Source organism: Lacerta agilis, chromosome 5 (genome assembly GCF_009819535.1).
Source record: "Lacerta agilis isolate rLacAgi1 chromosome 5, rLacAgi1.pri, whole genome shotgun sequence".
Taxonomy (NCBI): domain Eukaryota; kingdom Metazoa; phylum Chordata; class Lepidosauria; order Squamata; family Lacertidae; genus Lacerta; species Lacerta agilis.
The window spans coordinates 72816780-72831869 of NC_046316.1; the positions used below are offsets into that span (position 1 = coordinate 72816780).

Sequence of the window (15090 nt, forward strand, 5' to 3'; positions counted from 1 at the left end):
AATCTCTTCCCCACTTGCTCTTCAGTTCATTATAGTTCATTAATAGAAAAATGAGAATGAACACCAGTGGCATTGCTTGCTTTTAGAATTTGGATTCAAAGAAACTGTAGTCATATTTAAGGTAGAATGTCACATCCATCAGTAGTCTTATCAATATGATGCCTCATTTACCATCTCCACAAATGGCTATTTGCTTTATGCATGACACTTTGTAGTTCAATGGTCTGAACATATCACATAAGAAGGCAGCAGCCAGTGTTTTGACTGCAGAGACTGATAATCCTTCTTTGAATACCATCTGCATCACAGGGGAAACTTACATGTACAAGGGAGAGGTCTTTCCCCATTGTGGTACCCAAGCTATGTAATTCCCTTCCCAGGGAGGTGTATGCCTGTTTGCTATCTTTTAGACGCCAAGCAAAATCCATTTTTATTTACTCAGGCAATTTGAAATGTTGTTAAAACAACTAAATTAATTTAAAACTTTAAAAATCTTGACTATTATCCATTGCTTTCTTTGTATTGTTTTTCTTGTTTTTAATTTAAAACCCCTTTAAATCATAGGTACAAAGTGTTTATATTAAATGTGATCTATCCAGAGAGGTAGCGATAGATCGAAAGTGCTAGCCACTCAAGGCATTCAGAGGAAAATGAAAAGAGAAAAAGCACAGAGGTGGGGAGGAGACGTATAAAACAAGGAAATGGTGTGAAAAGAGGAGACTGAAGCAGGTAAGTTGGTCTAAAGATGGGGGAGGCAAGAAGAAAGGGAAAACAAAGCTGGCTTTATTCCCAACCTGTTGAACATTGACAGTATTGTTTTCTTTTTTAAGGATTGTCAGTAGCAGGTAACCAGCTGTTCAGGGGCATACTTGCACTGCTTTCTGGCTTGTATTCTGAATAAGTTTTTACTAAAACTGTATTAGGAACATGGTATGCTGCACCTATTTTCTAGAATAATTTAAAAAGTAAATATGCCAGTTAACCAGGCCCTTCCTTTAGCTTAATTGCTAGTGCAGTATACTTCAGCTACTTCTTTCATATTCTAAAACTGCCAGCCTTGAAGCACTAAATACAGTATCTCATTAAAAATACAGGTCTCCCAGTTTGAAAAGATAATATTAGGATCCAGGGTCAAAATATTATAAAAAATGTATAACTTGCTACTTGAGTGGGATACGATGGAGGAAATGGTTAAATCTTCAATGATAAATTGGGCCAGGGACGTGGGACGCAATATTGATTTTGCACTATGGGAGCAGCTGGGCAAAGTAAATATAAAGTTTACAGCATGCTAAACACTAAGAGAAACATTTATTAAGAAGCTGCATAGGTGGTACTTGAAACCAAATATACTAGTAAAAATGTCAAAATCAACAAAGGGCAATTGCTGGAAATGTAAGACAGCAGAGGGATCCTTTTACGACATGTGGGGGACATGTACCGGTAGTCTAATTAAAAACTAATGGGAAATGATCCATAATGAACTAAAAAAATGTTTTAAAAATCCTTCTCTAAAAACCCAGAAGCATTGTTAAAAAAAGAGAGAAACTTGTTCCTCTATGCAACAACAGCTACACCATAATATGTGTTTGCATATTTTAATCAAAGTGATCCCAAATGCTACCTGAGTTATATTCAAGGTTTGAGCATGTAGTGGAATTTCCAACTTAAATATGGAGCAACCTGTGCTTCGTGTTGAAAATTTTTCCACTTCTAGAAATGCATCTGACCAGAAATTTTTTAATATCAAGATGAATGAACATTGTGCAACTTAAAAATGGAGAAATGACTTGATACTAAGCAAATCTTAAAGTTATATTTTTTACAAGTGACTATCCCTATGATTTTTTCACACAGCTTCTCAGTAGTGCTAAAGTTTTCAGTGCTTTTATATTTTTTTTCTTACTCCTAAATTAAGTTTAGATTCCAAAAGGAGATATATGCTATTAAGGCTCCATTCCTTAAAAACTGTACAAGTTGTTTTTTAAAAGAAAAATCAAGTAAACATTTGTTTGAATGTGATGTTTAAACAGCTTTATCAATCTTCTCCCTGAAAAATTTATATTCAACTATTTCTGGAAAAACTCATTTATTCTGCACATAAAATTTGCATGACTTCTTTTTCCTTTTACAAGTGTAAGTCAAACACGTTGATCTATGTGGCAGTAGAAAAAGTTCCCTTTCAGAATTTTCTGGAGCAACTTTTTATTTCGTATCCAAAAGCAGTTTACTACATTGCTTGGAGAGTTCCTGTCCAAAAGCTTTATGTCAGGAGGGCTTTGGGCTTGTACAGCTGCTTGTACATTTCTCTGAATTCCATCCATTCTGAAATGCTCTTTAGAGGCAACCCTAATTTAGTTTCTGTGGTTAATATTTTGTTTTTGGATTACTTTATTAGGATAACAGCCCTTCACCTTTCATACATAATAAAAATAATCACATCTGCGTAGCTGAAGAAAAATTGGCAGTTGTAGCTGGTGTTGAGAAAAGAAAAGTTTTATTTTCTGCTTCTGCTGTTAGTTGACAGGAATTTTGGAATGAATTTGAATGTGGATAGTGGACTAGCTCAATTATTAGTAACTCATGAAAACATTTGTCAATTTTGTAGACTAAGAATCAAAAGTTCAGTGACTGAAAATTAATGTCGAGTAATTATTGATATACATTTAGACATTTCTGCGCACTATTGTGCTAAGTGAACATTGTACATTCTCTCATCCCCAACTCTACATACTATCCCTTCCGCTGCCGCCGGCACCGAAGCTTCATAAAATATTGGGGGATGTGGTTAACAACTATCTTGTTACAAGCTAGTTCTTCCTGGGAAAATGTCAGTCTTGTTACAGACGTGACACGAGAGAGTATTTTTGCTTTATTTCAGGAGCTATATGTTAGCTTTTTGTTTTGGGTTTACCTTGAAGCTTTAACCTTGTGTATGTGTGAATTTCGTAGTTGACTCTCTCCTAAGCTATTGCTAAGTTGTTGCATTAGTGGAAGCAAGCACATCAAGCCCTGCTAGTATATGCCCCCCAAGATCTACTTTTTTGGGGAGGGGGGTCTGAAGAATCCCCTCAAACAGCATTCAGGGGGAGGAGAGGGGAGATTGTGCCACCTGGCAAGCTGATGTAACAGTCACCTTTGTATGATATTTAATTCCACTTCTGATGTTCAATTTTTGAGATAACAACTGCATTTTTATATATACAATACCATGATCTAGAGTTATGAAAGTAAGTCTCAGTGGACTTGCATTCATCCTTCCCTCTCCTCTCTCAATATGACTGTAAGAAAAGGAGCTCAGTACTATCATTTTAGTTTAATTACAGTATACTGTGCCACCCACTGCCTAAACTGTGGTTGATATTAACTGTGGCTAGTGGAAACAAGCTAGCTTCATAAAATCTGGTGTGAAATTGACTCGCTTCCTCTAACCATAGTTACAATGAGCATCTGTGTTGACACTGTAGTTAATTTTAAACAGAAGAAAGTGCTTTTGAACTCTCACACCTACTTGTTCTCATAATGCTATTACAGGTACAGTTTTCTCCCCACTTATGCAGGGGTTATGTTCCCGAGTACCACTTGTACATGTGAAATCACGTATAGCGGGGAACACAATATAAAAAAGCCAAACTCTGCCACAAATCTGCAAAACTCCATCATACTTGCTCCCTCCAAACCTCCTTTCTCAAACTCCAACACTCCGCAAACCTCAAATGTTGGTGCAAAGTTTGGCCCCAACCTCCTACAAACCATCAAACAAATATACTCCCAAGCCTCAGCAAAATGCAGAATTAATAATATGGCCTCAGATACCATAGCAATCCAAAGAGGCACAAAACAAGGATGCCTACTATCTCCCTTCCTATTTATCCTGGCGCTGGAACCTCTAGCAATCTAACACCAAGAAAATTAGTGCTAATATAACCTCTTCACCAAAATGCTGGAGAGGGTGCACCTCCACAGGCACATACTTTCACATGTGGTGGGAGTGCCCCAAAATCCAACCATTCTGACAACAACCATACGAGAAATATGTAAAATAAAAAAGCAAGTGCTAGAAACCACCCCAGAGGGAGCCAGTGTGGTGTAGTGGTTAAGAGTGGTAGACTTGTAATCTGGGGAACCTGGTTCATGTCTCCACTCCTCCACATGCAGCTGCTGGGTGACCTTGGGCTAGTCACACTTCTTTGAAGTCTCTCAGCCCCACTCACCTCAGAGTGTTTGTTGTGGGGGAGGAAGGGAAAGGAGAATGTTCGCCGCTTTGAGACTCCTTCGGGTAGTGAAAAGCGGGATATCAAATCCAAACTCCTCCTCTTCTAATCTTCTTCAGAACTGGTCTTACTAAACATCTTCCAAGACAATAATGCCCACTTACAACACAAAGAACCCATAACCCATCTACTCTCAGCAACCAGAAACAACATAACCAGACACTGAAAAGACCTGTCAGGAGTAAACATGGACCAATAGTACCAAGTAGTATGGGAAACAGCCCTACTAGAAAAACTAACCAGTAACCTGAAACTGACACGGGGACAAACACAAGAAGACACCTTCACCCCAGTATGGTTCCCCTTCATCTCACACACAGCCCAACAAGACAATGATAAAAATCTACTGACAGCATACAAATCAATATGGCTAACCTGATCAAAAACATCCACCCACCCCACTCACACAGGAAACCAAAGATCACCACAGCCAACCACAAATGAACAATCACACCCTACACCAATCTCGACCTCTCTCACCGCCAAAGAATGCTGACAACAAACCCCACATATCTTAAGGAAAATAGAAACATCGTCACCCCATCCCACTCACCTCTTTCCCCCTTTTCTCCCTAAACTGATTTGTAAAAATGTTACATGGGGGAAAAAATGAGAGAGACGTTGCACACACTTTTGTAAATCAAGAAAATCTTTAATTAAAAAAATGTTGGTGCAAAGGATCCTGGGATTGCAGTTGCAAAGGCTTCTGGGATTGCTAGCTGTTTTCCCACATTTTTGCCCTTTTAATGCCTTTTTGCAGTTTAAATCAGTTTAATTATTTCCTGGCGCTGCTCATATATGCAGTCACACTCAAGTTTAGCGCCTGTGAGTGGGGAGACGTCTATATATGACTTCGTCTGAAACAGCCCACTGAAAATTTGGATATTGTGAAAAGGTAACGAATTCAGGTGTATCAAAAGTTGTGTGTATTTTGTAGGCTTTATGTCAAGATTAGAGAGGTCCTTTATGGAACACGGAAACTTAAATGAAGCATTTGTTGGCTTGACTCTTAGAAAGATGGATACAGTATACTCCTTTCTCTTGCTATTTTGTGAAATGACTTGTGAAATGTGCAAGTGTGTCTTGCCTTTTAAGACTACAAATATTCTTGGTCAAAAATATTTGACCAATGTGACTGACTTGTTTGTTTCCTAATGAGCGAATATGAATCCTTCAGTTTATGGTTTTGTATTTCACTGCTTGAATTTCCATTGTGTATGTCATCTCAACCTTATAAATTAAAAGTTGTAAAAAGACACCCTTATAAGAAAACATATTAGGAGGAAAAGCCTGCTGTTTGTGAGCTAGAGTATGTTATATGTGAAAGCTAGAAGGGAGTCACTGTGTATGGAGGTTGTATCTTCTTAAACATTAGATGCTAGGTAAAAACAGGAAATGGTATCATTGTGTCCTGCTTGTGAGTGCCCACAGGCATTTGGCTAGCCACATTTGGAAACGGGCTTGCTGTCTGATCCAGCAAGGGAGTTCTTTTCCTATCTATGGAACTCTTATTTTTACACACTTTCTGCTACATGTGTTAGTGAACTCTCTATTTTGTACTACTCTAAACTCTACAAGCTGTTGCAGATCTTTGTGTGGGGAGCTCTACATGTTGAAACCTAAAAACTTAATATTTTCCTTCAAGCAAATTATTATCTGTTCTCAATCTTGTTTCATTTCCTGGCTTTCACAGGAATCCTTCAGCTACTTTCTACCAAGTGTTCCATTCGAACAAGTTACGGGAATCAAAGAACCTCTGGGATAGGTATGAATACTTAAGTATGGAAAAAAGCATACATGCTGAAGTATGCATGAATGGCTTTGCACTGTGCAGGTTTCTCGTCATCAAGTAGTATGTTCACCTCAACATACCTATTCTGCCTACGTCCTTGGCTTAGCTGCTGTGACTTGACTAGAGCAGCCATAGTATTCAAAAATGTCAGTGAAATGGTTATTCACTTCTGGGCCAGGTGGATTCTAGCCCTGTTCCATGCATCACATTCTTTTTCTTCTGTAGTTGGCAGAATAGTAGTAATTGATTTGTTTGTTATATTTGTATGCCACCCAGTAAAAAGAATGGCATACAATAAATAAGTATAAAATAATTTAAATACAAGATAAAACATAAAAGGAAAAGTAGCTTAAAACACAATTTGAAAATAAAACTTGCTGCAACCCCAAAGTTAAAATGCAGATTTAAAATTTGAAAGGACCAGTATGACTAGAAGGCCATGATGAATAGAAAAGTCTTCACTTAGCACCTAAAAGCCTAAGAAATGTTGTTGATCAGCAGCACCAACGTGGCTTTTGTAGACTATCAGTGGCATTTGAATGACTTGAAAGTATTTTTGGAAACTGGTCACTTAAATTGCAGAATAAAAATGCAGTATATGTGGGGAACACTTTGATAGAAAACCATTATAATTTGTGCAGCTATAAATTGGAATATAGATAGGAAAAACCTTTGTAAGGATTTGGGCATAGCTAGACATGTGGCGAGAAACTGCAACAAATACCAACTTCGAGGACATCACTTGTAAAAGTTGCATTACTAATTCAACATCTGCAGTTTGGCGTTCTCACAATATTAATATTATAGATAGAAAGCTTGGTGGCTTTTTTGGCTTGCAGCAAGTTTTCTACTGCTATAGCTTTCTATAGTGTGTTCAGACATTTGTATTTGAACATGAAACACCATCATTTGTTTGCATTTGCCTTACTGAAGCAAAGAAAACATAATGGCTTCCCTAAAGCTTGCTTTTTCACATGCTTGCTCACTTCAGAAGGAATGCATTCTAGTTTGAAGAATTACAGGATTTAAAATCACAATAATCGTCTGAAATGCTGTCATCTTCTGAATTAAGAATAGAAGAACTCAACATTTAAGGGTTTAAGTGCTGTATCTAAACATGTCACTTAAAGAGGGGATTCGGGAACAGCAAAAGTTCATTTATGTATATATCTTTTCTAACTCTATAACATACCTAGAGTTACGGGGTTTGGTTCAGTGGGGCAGGGGAGTTTGGACAGGGGAACCCACAATGTGTAGTGTGCTGTTGTTTGGGGATTGAAATGAAGATTAGTGAAAATAGCCTTTTCTAGCAGGAGCCTCTGCTGAAATTCCACAAATAGAAAGAGACTCTCTGTAAAAGAGCAGCTTTGAATTCAGCCTGTAGATCTCTGATTAAGTTTACCAGCTTAACTAGAAAATGTTTGATTTTTCAGTAGTACTGTACTGGAGTTTCAAGTACCGTATATACTGGTGTATAAGACGACCCCCAACTTTTCCAGTTAAAATATAGAGTTTGAGATATACTCGACCACAGATTTTCCACCCGGCGTATAAGACGACCCCCAACTTTTGAGATTATTTTCCTGGATTAAAAAGTAGTCTTATACGCCAGAATATACTGTATATGAATATTTTATGAAAAGTAATGTTAAGGAATTTTTTTTTAAACTGCATTTAATTCAATGTAGCCATGATCCCAACATTTCCAACGTTTAGGTGTGAGTGATGGTGCTTATTTATCCAAAATGGCACCACCCATGCCCACCCAAGAGAGAGAGAGAGAGAAATCAACAGGCTCAGGAAAACACAAGGTTTGCAGAAGTACAAAAAAAATCTGGTGAGGGGAAAAAGCATAAAGTGAGAGAGTCCTCAAAACAGGCTAGTAAGGACTGACCCCCTCCTTAGTTGCCATAGGATGCTGATAGGACAGGGAATGTAATGTAATGGAACATCCCACAGGAGGGAATGACTGGCCTAACTGGAACAGTAAATCTGTGACACTTTTGCAATATTATTTTCAATACCATTAGATACCTGTTGACCAACATTTATAAGGAACTCTGGAGAGGGCTTTGTCTTGGAAGCAGAGTTTAGGTATTTTCATACCAAAGCTACCCATAGATTCAAGTATACTTTTATGAGTTTCTGCACATTATTGGCAATCAAGAGTATGCTCTACAGTTATAAAGAAAAATAGGTTGCATCCTGTGTTCATTTCCAGTCATTCAGTAACATTTGCGGTGGAGGTAGAGTCCAGGCTTGTATCTTTTGCACAAAGATGTTCTCATGTATGAAAGTTGCCCCATTGGCCAAATCTGTTCTTAGAGCAGTATTGAGCGGAGCTCAGGAACGTGAAAACAGGATGATGTGTTTTGATTGTTCACTTTACTGCCTTGCATGACTTGGAAAGCAATAACTGAATGCATGGCAGAACTGAGTGGTGTATAAGCCCCATAATACTGAAGCTGAATGGCTGCAATCTGCCAAGGTTCTCAGTTGATCTCTTATTTTGTTTCAGTCATCCGATTTGATCTCTTCTGGAATAAATGGAGAACTTTTCTACATAAGTTTGAATGTTAAGAGTGACCAATACATTTGGGATATATTCAAACAAGCTTCTATTTCACAATAACAGCAGGGGACTATTCATATAACATAAAGCTTCTTACCTTGTAACTTCAACTGAAAAGAGGTCACTAGCAGTAGTTCATAAATTAAAACAGGCTACTGCTAGACAATGCTCCCTGTTAAATCACTAATGAAGGCAAGTTGCCATCAGAGGCAGGGCCTGCAACACAATATTCTACAATACAATTCGTTTCCAGTTTGATGCAAGCTAATTCTTAATTCATCTGTAGTGGGCTAAATGGGAGTTGTCCAAAAAACTTGCAGCTTGCCTTGGGGATCTGTTTGGTTACAAGGTTGTTTCGCTCCAGATTGGCCCCCTGGACAATAAGAGATGCCTGCAGGAAAACAGTTTCATCACATGCAAAAATTCCCTGAATTTTAGGGGGAAGGGTATTATGTTTGTTCTTCCACGCTTTAACAGTTCCTTCGCTGCTTGCCAGAAGTTCTGTAGCTGAAACATTATCACTACTTTCCTGAAGCTGTGGTGGTGTGCAGGGGCTAGAGTTGTCCAATTCTTACGACCATTCTGTCGTTATAGCATGATAGTATTCTAGAATCTCCCATTATGGATGTCGAAAGCTATGCAGCATAGGGAACAGTAGAAACAGGCCATCTTTGGTTTGGTAGATTAGGTGGTGACTTTCACAATCTGGTCTCTGCCTAATCGCAGACCTCTATAATAGACCTTTTTCTTTTAGCCTTCCTTTTGAAAAGAGATTTACTGCGGTCGTATTGATGGTTTCCATGAGGGTGTCATTTGAAACTGCTGCTAGAGCTATTTTTCAGGTCTTACAGGTCAGTGGACTAGTACTGAACTTCTTTAAACATGCAAAGTACATTTTCTGTAAAAATGATTGTGCTGCAGTGCAAAGCTTGACGTGTTTATACTTTTAGATGATCGGAGTCACAAAGCAAACTGCCTTGCAGCTACACTTACTAAATGGATAAGGTCTATTCTCTTGTGACTGGCAATTTTCTGGGGAGTATTTTGAAACCCACAAAATTATGAATAGTTATTTGTAAGAGGCTGAAACACCATTCAGCAGAATGAGCATTTTTGAAGAAACTTGTGTTTTCTTTAATCCTTTTATATCAATATTTGCAAGAATACCTGCAATAGCTGCATAGTTCTAATCTTTTTAAAACTGAAGATGATGACTACCGAGCCGTCCTTTGGGAAGCCTCCATGTTTTCTCTGGCTCGCCACTTGAACGCTTGTTGCTAGGTGCATTAGTCTCAGGAGGCTTCCCCATCTTAAATAACTCAAAATAGATCGGGGAGGAGCATAGAGTAGGTGATTTGAAAGCAGACTTCTTGAACATTGTTTTTTTCAAGTTGTATTAAAACCAAGTTTTTTAATTTGGTTACTGGCACTAAAAATCATGGAGGCTACTAGTGCAATGAGGCAGAAGCTTTGGGCCATTGACAGCCCTATATAGAGGCCAAAAATAAGTTTAATTAATAAATTGAAAATTAATCACCGAATTGATATTACTTAGATTTTATTAATAATTTGTCAGAATTTTTGCCAAACTGCTTTTACAAATGTAGTTTGGAAGTGCAACTTAAAGCAGCTCTCTGAAGACAGCTTTCTGATTTTAGTTTGTCCCCGTATTAAATAAGGACATTGCTGCCGTTCTTAGTTCCTGCAGGAACTTTCAACTACAAAAAGAATGTGCAGCAAATGTGCTACTGAAGCTTCTGGAATAGTCCGCAGTCACAAAAGGTACAGACTGATGTCTTACAGGTACTGCGTGACTTAAAATTGTTTTTGGTTTAAGAAATCCCTACATCAATTACAAGCCTTGCATTTGAGATACCTACATGTAACTGAAATACATTTGGGCTCATTAGTATTGCTTTGTATGAAAAATTACACTTGCATTCAGTTATTGAATTTCAATCTTACTTTGTTTCATGTATGGGTGCAACTCTTTTGTTAACACATTCTTAATCAGATCAAACATTGAGAAAACAGTTGACTTAAATTGTCAGCACACTGCATACATACTTGTATGTTGAAAACTCAGTTTTGTGAGTTGCCTAAGATACTTGTCACTAAAGTAGCTTACTCTAGTGACTGTGGAGTGTCTTATTAGGCAGTTAGTATGGAATTTAGTACACTTTTCCCAAAGTGATATTTTGTGATACTTAATGCATTTTTATGCCACCCCTTTAACAAAGTGATTTACATGCAGTACGGAAAATATTACTATTATAAACTGTAGTTAAAAGCATTTTCAGTGGTGAATGGGGATATGATCTGCCCATTCTTGCTTTCCACCTCTTATTACATGTGCCTTTTCATTGCTCTTGATTATTGCAGTACAGTATATTCAGAAACCTCTCAGAGTTATTCACAGAATTTAACTTCCAACTTGGCAGTAAACTAATATGAAGAATAAAATCTTCAATAGTGATTCATATCATCATTTTTGCACTCTACTTTTGTCTAGTGAGGGGCACTATGTTCCCAGAAATTGGAGTGCATTGGTGTGGGCATTCAGGCCTGAGAGAAGTGTTTCTGGTAGCTGATCAAAGCGGAAGGTGGCTAATCTTTACTAGGCCAGCATAAAGCAAAGTCCTCATACTTCCTACAGATAACGTCACAAATGTTAAAACAAATGTGTGCATTTTGGTACGTGTGTGCAGAGTAAGCTGACGAGGTATTGGAGGAGAATGGCAGCTGCTTGGGGTCAAGGAGGAGCACAACTGGAGCCCTCTTAATCTCCCCCAGGGTCTGCGGTGAAAGGCGAAGCCTGTTCTTGCTGCGTTTTCTGCATCCAGGTACAACTGGCTTGGGACTTGCTGCAGCAGAAGAAAATTGGTGGGCAGCAAATGGCTTCCTTCCCCCAGAGCTCATGGACAAGGCTCTGTTTTCTGCACTGAAAAATACATTATGCACTTAGGCATAAGAAAAGCATTATTCCTCTTAATTTGCATAATTCTGACATTTTTTGCTATTTTGCGTAATGTATTCCACCTTTACCAGTCATGGTGGAGAAATAATACTGCAGTCCTGCTCCCAGCGCTGTTTTTTTTAAAGGCATTTCTTATTTATTTATTTATTCAATTTAAAAATAAAGATAATACAATAAATTGCTTAAAAATGAAACACACAAAAGATACAATTTTGGGCTCCTGCCTTCACAATCTCTGGGAACAATGAGCATTGTTTATTGGAGGGTAATAACATGTCCACCTTTTCGTTGATAAAAATCAGGATATTGTCCTCTGCGTCTTACGATATTCTCACATGAAGCTGAAAAGTTACTAAGAATTCCAAATAGCATATTTCACAGGGGGCATTTGAAAATTGTTTTCATCGTTTATATATAAAATAAACTTTTGCCAGGTAGTTAATAATGAATCGTTTTGTTTTGTTTTGTTTATCCCCCAGTATACCTTAATTTTCCAGCAATAGTTATAGACCAGATTTGACTGTAACCACCAATTCTTATTTAATTTTCTAAATATTTCCATTGTCTTAAAATAGCCATCCACAGCTAACAAAAAATATAATTTCAATTCTTTCTCAAATTCTTTATCCAAATCATCTATTCCATATCCCCAATAATGCCAGTGAGGGAGTTGGTGTCATTTCTTGTTTTGTTGTCAAATTAATTTCTAAGAATACTAGCTTCCCCAAAGCTGCCACTTAATGACACTCCCATCATAAGTGGAAATAGTCAGTGCTCTGGTTTGTAGGATTTCAGGAGACAGTAAACACACACACTTTCAAGAATATATTCACTCGGTAAAGCTAGATACTTGCTTTGGAAAGCTGTGGGAGGAGAGAGCTGAATTCAGTTCCTGCTATCACTTTCTGCAGAATTATGACGCATGCAGCCCTTCCTGTGACCTTCCTGTCACATCAACTCTAACACATTAGAGCAGCATAGTAGTATAAAGGTACAAATGATGATAAATAATATTTGAAAAACAGGTTCATGGTGCTATAAAATTGGTACCAGTCCTGAGTATAATTTTTGAGGTTTACTATCTGATCCTATATCTTATGGAATGGTGGAGTAGGGTACAACTTCAGCATCACAAGTTTATAGTGGAATACAAATCAAAGCTAAATAATTCACTTTTAACTTGTTTAGGTTTAAATTTTCCTCTCAAGAGCTGGATATGGTTTGAAATACATTTGTCCAATTTAGTATTGCTTTGTCTTCTACAAAAATGACTTCTATATAGGGCACTCCATCCCATTCTTCAACCAAACAATTTTTCCGTGCCCCCTGCCAACAGGTCACATTATGTGACCACTGAGCATTGGACTGTTTTGGATCCACTGCTTGAGATTCCCCCCCCCCTTTGTATTTCCTCCCTTTTTTTGTATTTCTGCAAATATTTGGGTTCTACTGAAGTTGCTGGTGCCTACATCTTGTACATACCGGTAGATGGTTTTATGTCAGCTGGTCTGTATGCTTGTTGACACTCTCATAAGAACAAAGGTTAGTGAAGCAAGGCTTATCCTTGCAGAAGCCATGCTTGTGCTGCTTCAGCAAGGTTTGTTGTTCTACATGCCTGTTTATTTTATCTTTAACAAAGCTTTGCACCTGTTTTCCTTGGACAGCTGTTAAGCTAACTAGCCTGTAATTTCCAGGATCCTCCCAGGTCTCTCTTTAAAAAATAGGTGTTAACATTGGGCACTTTGCAGTCCTCAAATACAGGGACTGTACTAACAGACAAGTTTAATGTATTTTTTTTAATCTCCAGTTTCACATTTGAGTACTTTGAAAACTCTTGGTGAATGCCATTTGGACCCTGTAATTTGTCCCCCCCCCTGTCTATTAGGTCTAGAACTTCATTTCTCATTACCACTGTTTGCCTCAGTTTCTCACATTCCCTTCCTGCCCAAGTTAGTTCAGGCAGGAAGATGTAAATAATTCATTTAGTTTGGAATCTGCTCCTGCTTTACCACACCTGACTCCCTTGTCATTTCAGGGTTCAACCACCACTGCTACTAATGTTGTCTTTTAATGTTGATGGTTTTTTATGTTTTTAGCAACGTACCCCTCAAATTCTTTTTTAAAGCATCCCTTATTGTCAGCTTGCATTTCTTTTGCCAAAGTTTGCATTCCTCTTTTGTTCTTTTTTGAAGGAATTTCTTGTTTCTAATTGCATTACTGTCTCTGCTAATTAACCATGCTGGCATCTTCTTCATCCTTGTGGTACCTTTCCTGATCTCCATTAGGGCTGGGCGATAACTGGTTTTCAATATCGCGGTATATCACCAGCTAAACATTGTGATATATCAATATATCATGATATCTGAAATAATGAAGGAACTACGCAGAGGCAAACAGGACAATGTCCTGGCTTAGGGGTCTAAAATGGATAAATTGCAATATTATCAATCACCGCACACTCAGTTTCATCAGCAAGCCTGCTAGTAGGCAGAAGTGGCAGCAGCCTGGCAACAGGGGCACAATAATCAGCAGCCTGCAGCAGAAGCATCACCACGGCAGTGGGCAGCTGTAGCAGAAGCGGCGGCAGCCTGCGAGGCCTTGTGGTGGCGGCAATAGTGGTGGCCTATGAGGCTTTGCAGTGGTGGCAGGAGACAGTGGCAGAAGCAGAGGTGGCCTGCAAGGCCTCGCTGGAGCAGGCTGCCACAGCTTCTACCACTGCCGCCTACTACCGCAAGGAGGACTTGCAGGCCACAGTCACTTATTGCCACCATGGCAAGGCCTCGCAAGTCCCATTGCTTGTGTCGCCACAAGGCCACACAGGCTGCCACTACTATTTCCATCTCCCGTCGCTAGTGCAAGGCCTCACAGGATGCCTCTACTGCGATCACCTCTTGTCAGTGATGCGAGTCCCCGCAGGCCACCACTGCTTCTGCTGCCAAACCCTGGCACCACTGCGAGGCATCTCAGGCCAATGCTATTACTGCTGCCACTTCCCATCGCCACTGTGAGTCCTTGCAGTCCACTGTCACTCCCTGTCACTGCTGTGAGGCCTTGCAGGCCGCCACCGCTACTGCTGCCACCTGCCGTCATTGCAAGGTCTTGCAGGCCACTGCTGCTACTGCTGCTGCTTCCCTTGGCTGCTGCAAGTCCTCGCAGGCCGCCGCCACCACTCCCTACCCTATCATCACTCACAGACCACCATTTTTGTACCGTTGCTACTGCTGCCCCCTCCAGTTGCCACCAGAAGGATTCGCAGGCCACCACTGATTGTGCCACCACTGCCAGGCTGTTGCCGCTACTGCCGACATGTATTGTGCTCATGGTAAGCTGTTTCTGCCACTGCTGCTTCTGCCTCCTAGCAGGCCATTTTGACTTGCCTGCTGATGAAACTGAGTGTGTGGTGATTGATAATATTGTCATTTATCCATTTTAGACCGCTAAGTAGTAGCAGTTGCCAGGATGTTGTCCTGTTCGC

At 39.3% G+C, this 15090-nt stretch overlaps 1 protein-coding gene across 4 annotated transcripts in view; it reads left to right on the top strand.

Annotated features, from left to right (window-relative positions):
• Positions 1–15090, top strand: part of TSC22D2 (TSC22 domain family member 2) — a 37126-nt gene that overhangs the window by 12661 nt on the left and 9375 nt on the right. The window contains exons 2-3 of one of the 4 annotated variants that reach the window (XR_004426677.1): positions 565–729; positions 5968–6039. The exons of 1 other annotated variant lie outside the window; for it this stretch is intronic. Coding sequence is in view for 1 of the 3 variants with exons in the window: in XM_033150432.1 (XP_033006323.1) it covers positions 5968–6039 (72 nt within the window). In the remaining 2 variants the exon portion in view is untranslated. Of the gene's footprint in view, positions 1–564; positions 730–5967; positions 6040–15090 lie in introns of those variants that run through there. 2 more of the 4 variants (XR_004426676.1, XM_033150432.1) reach the window with 2 other exon arrangements.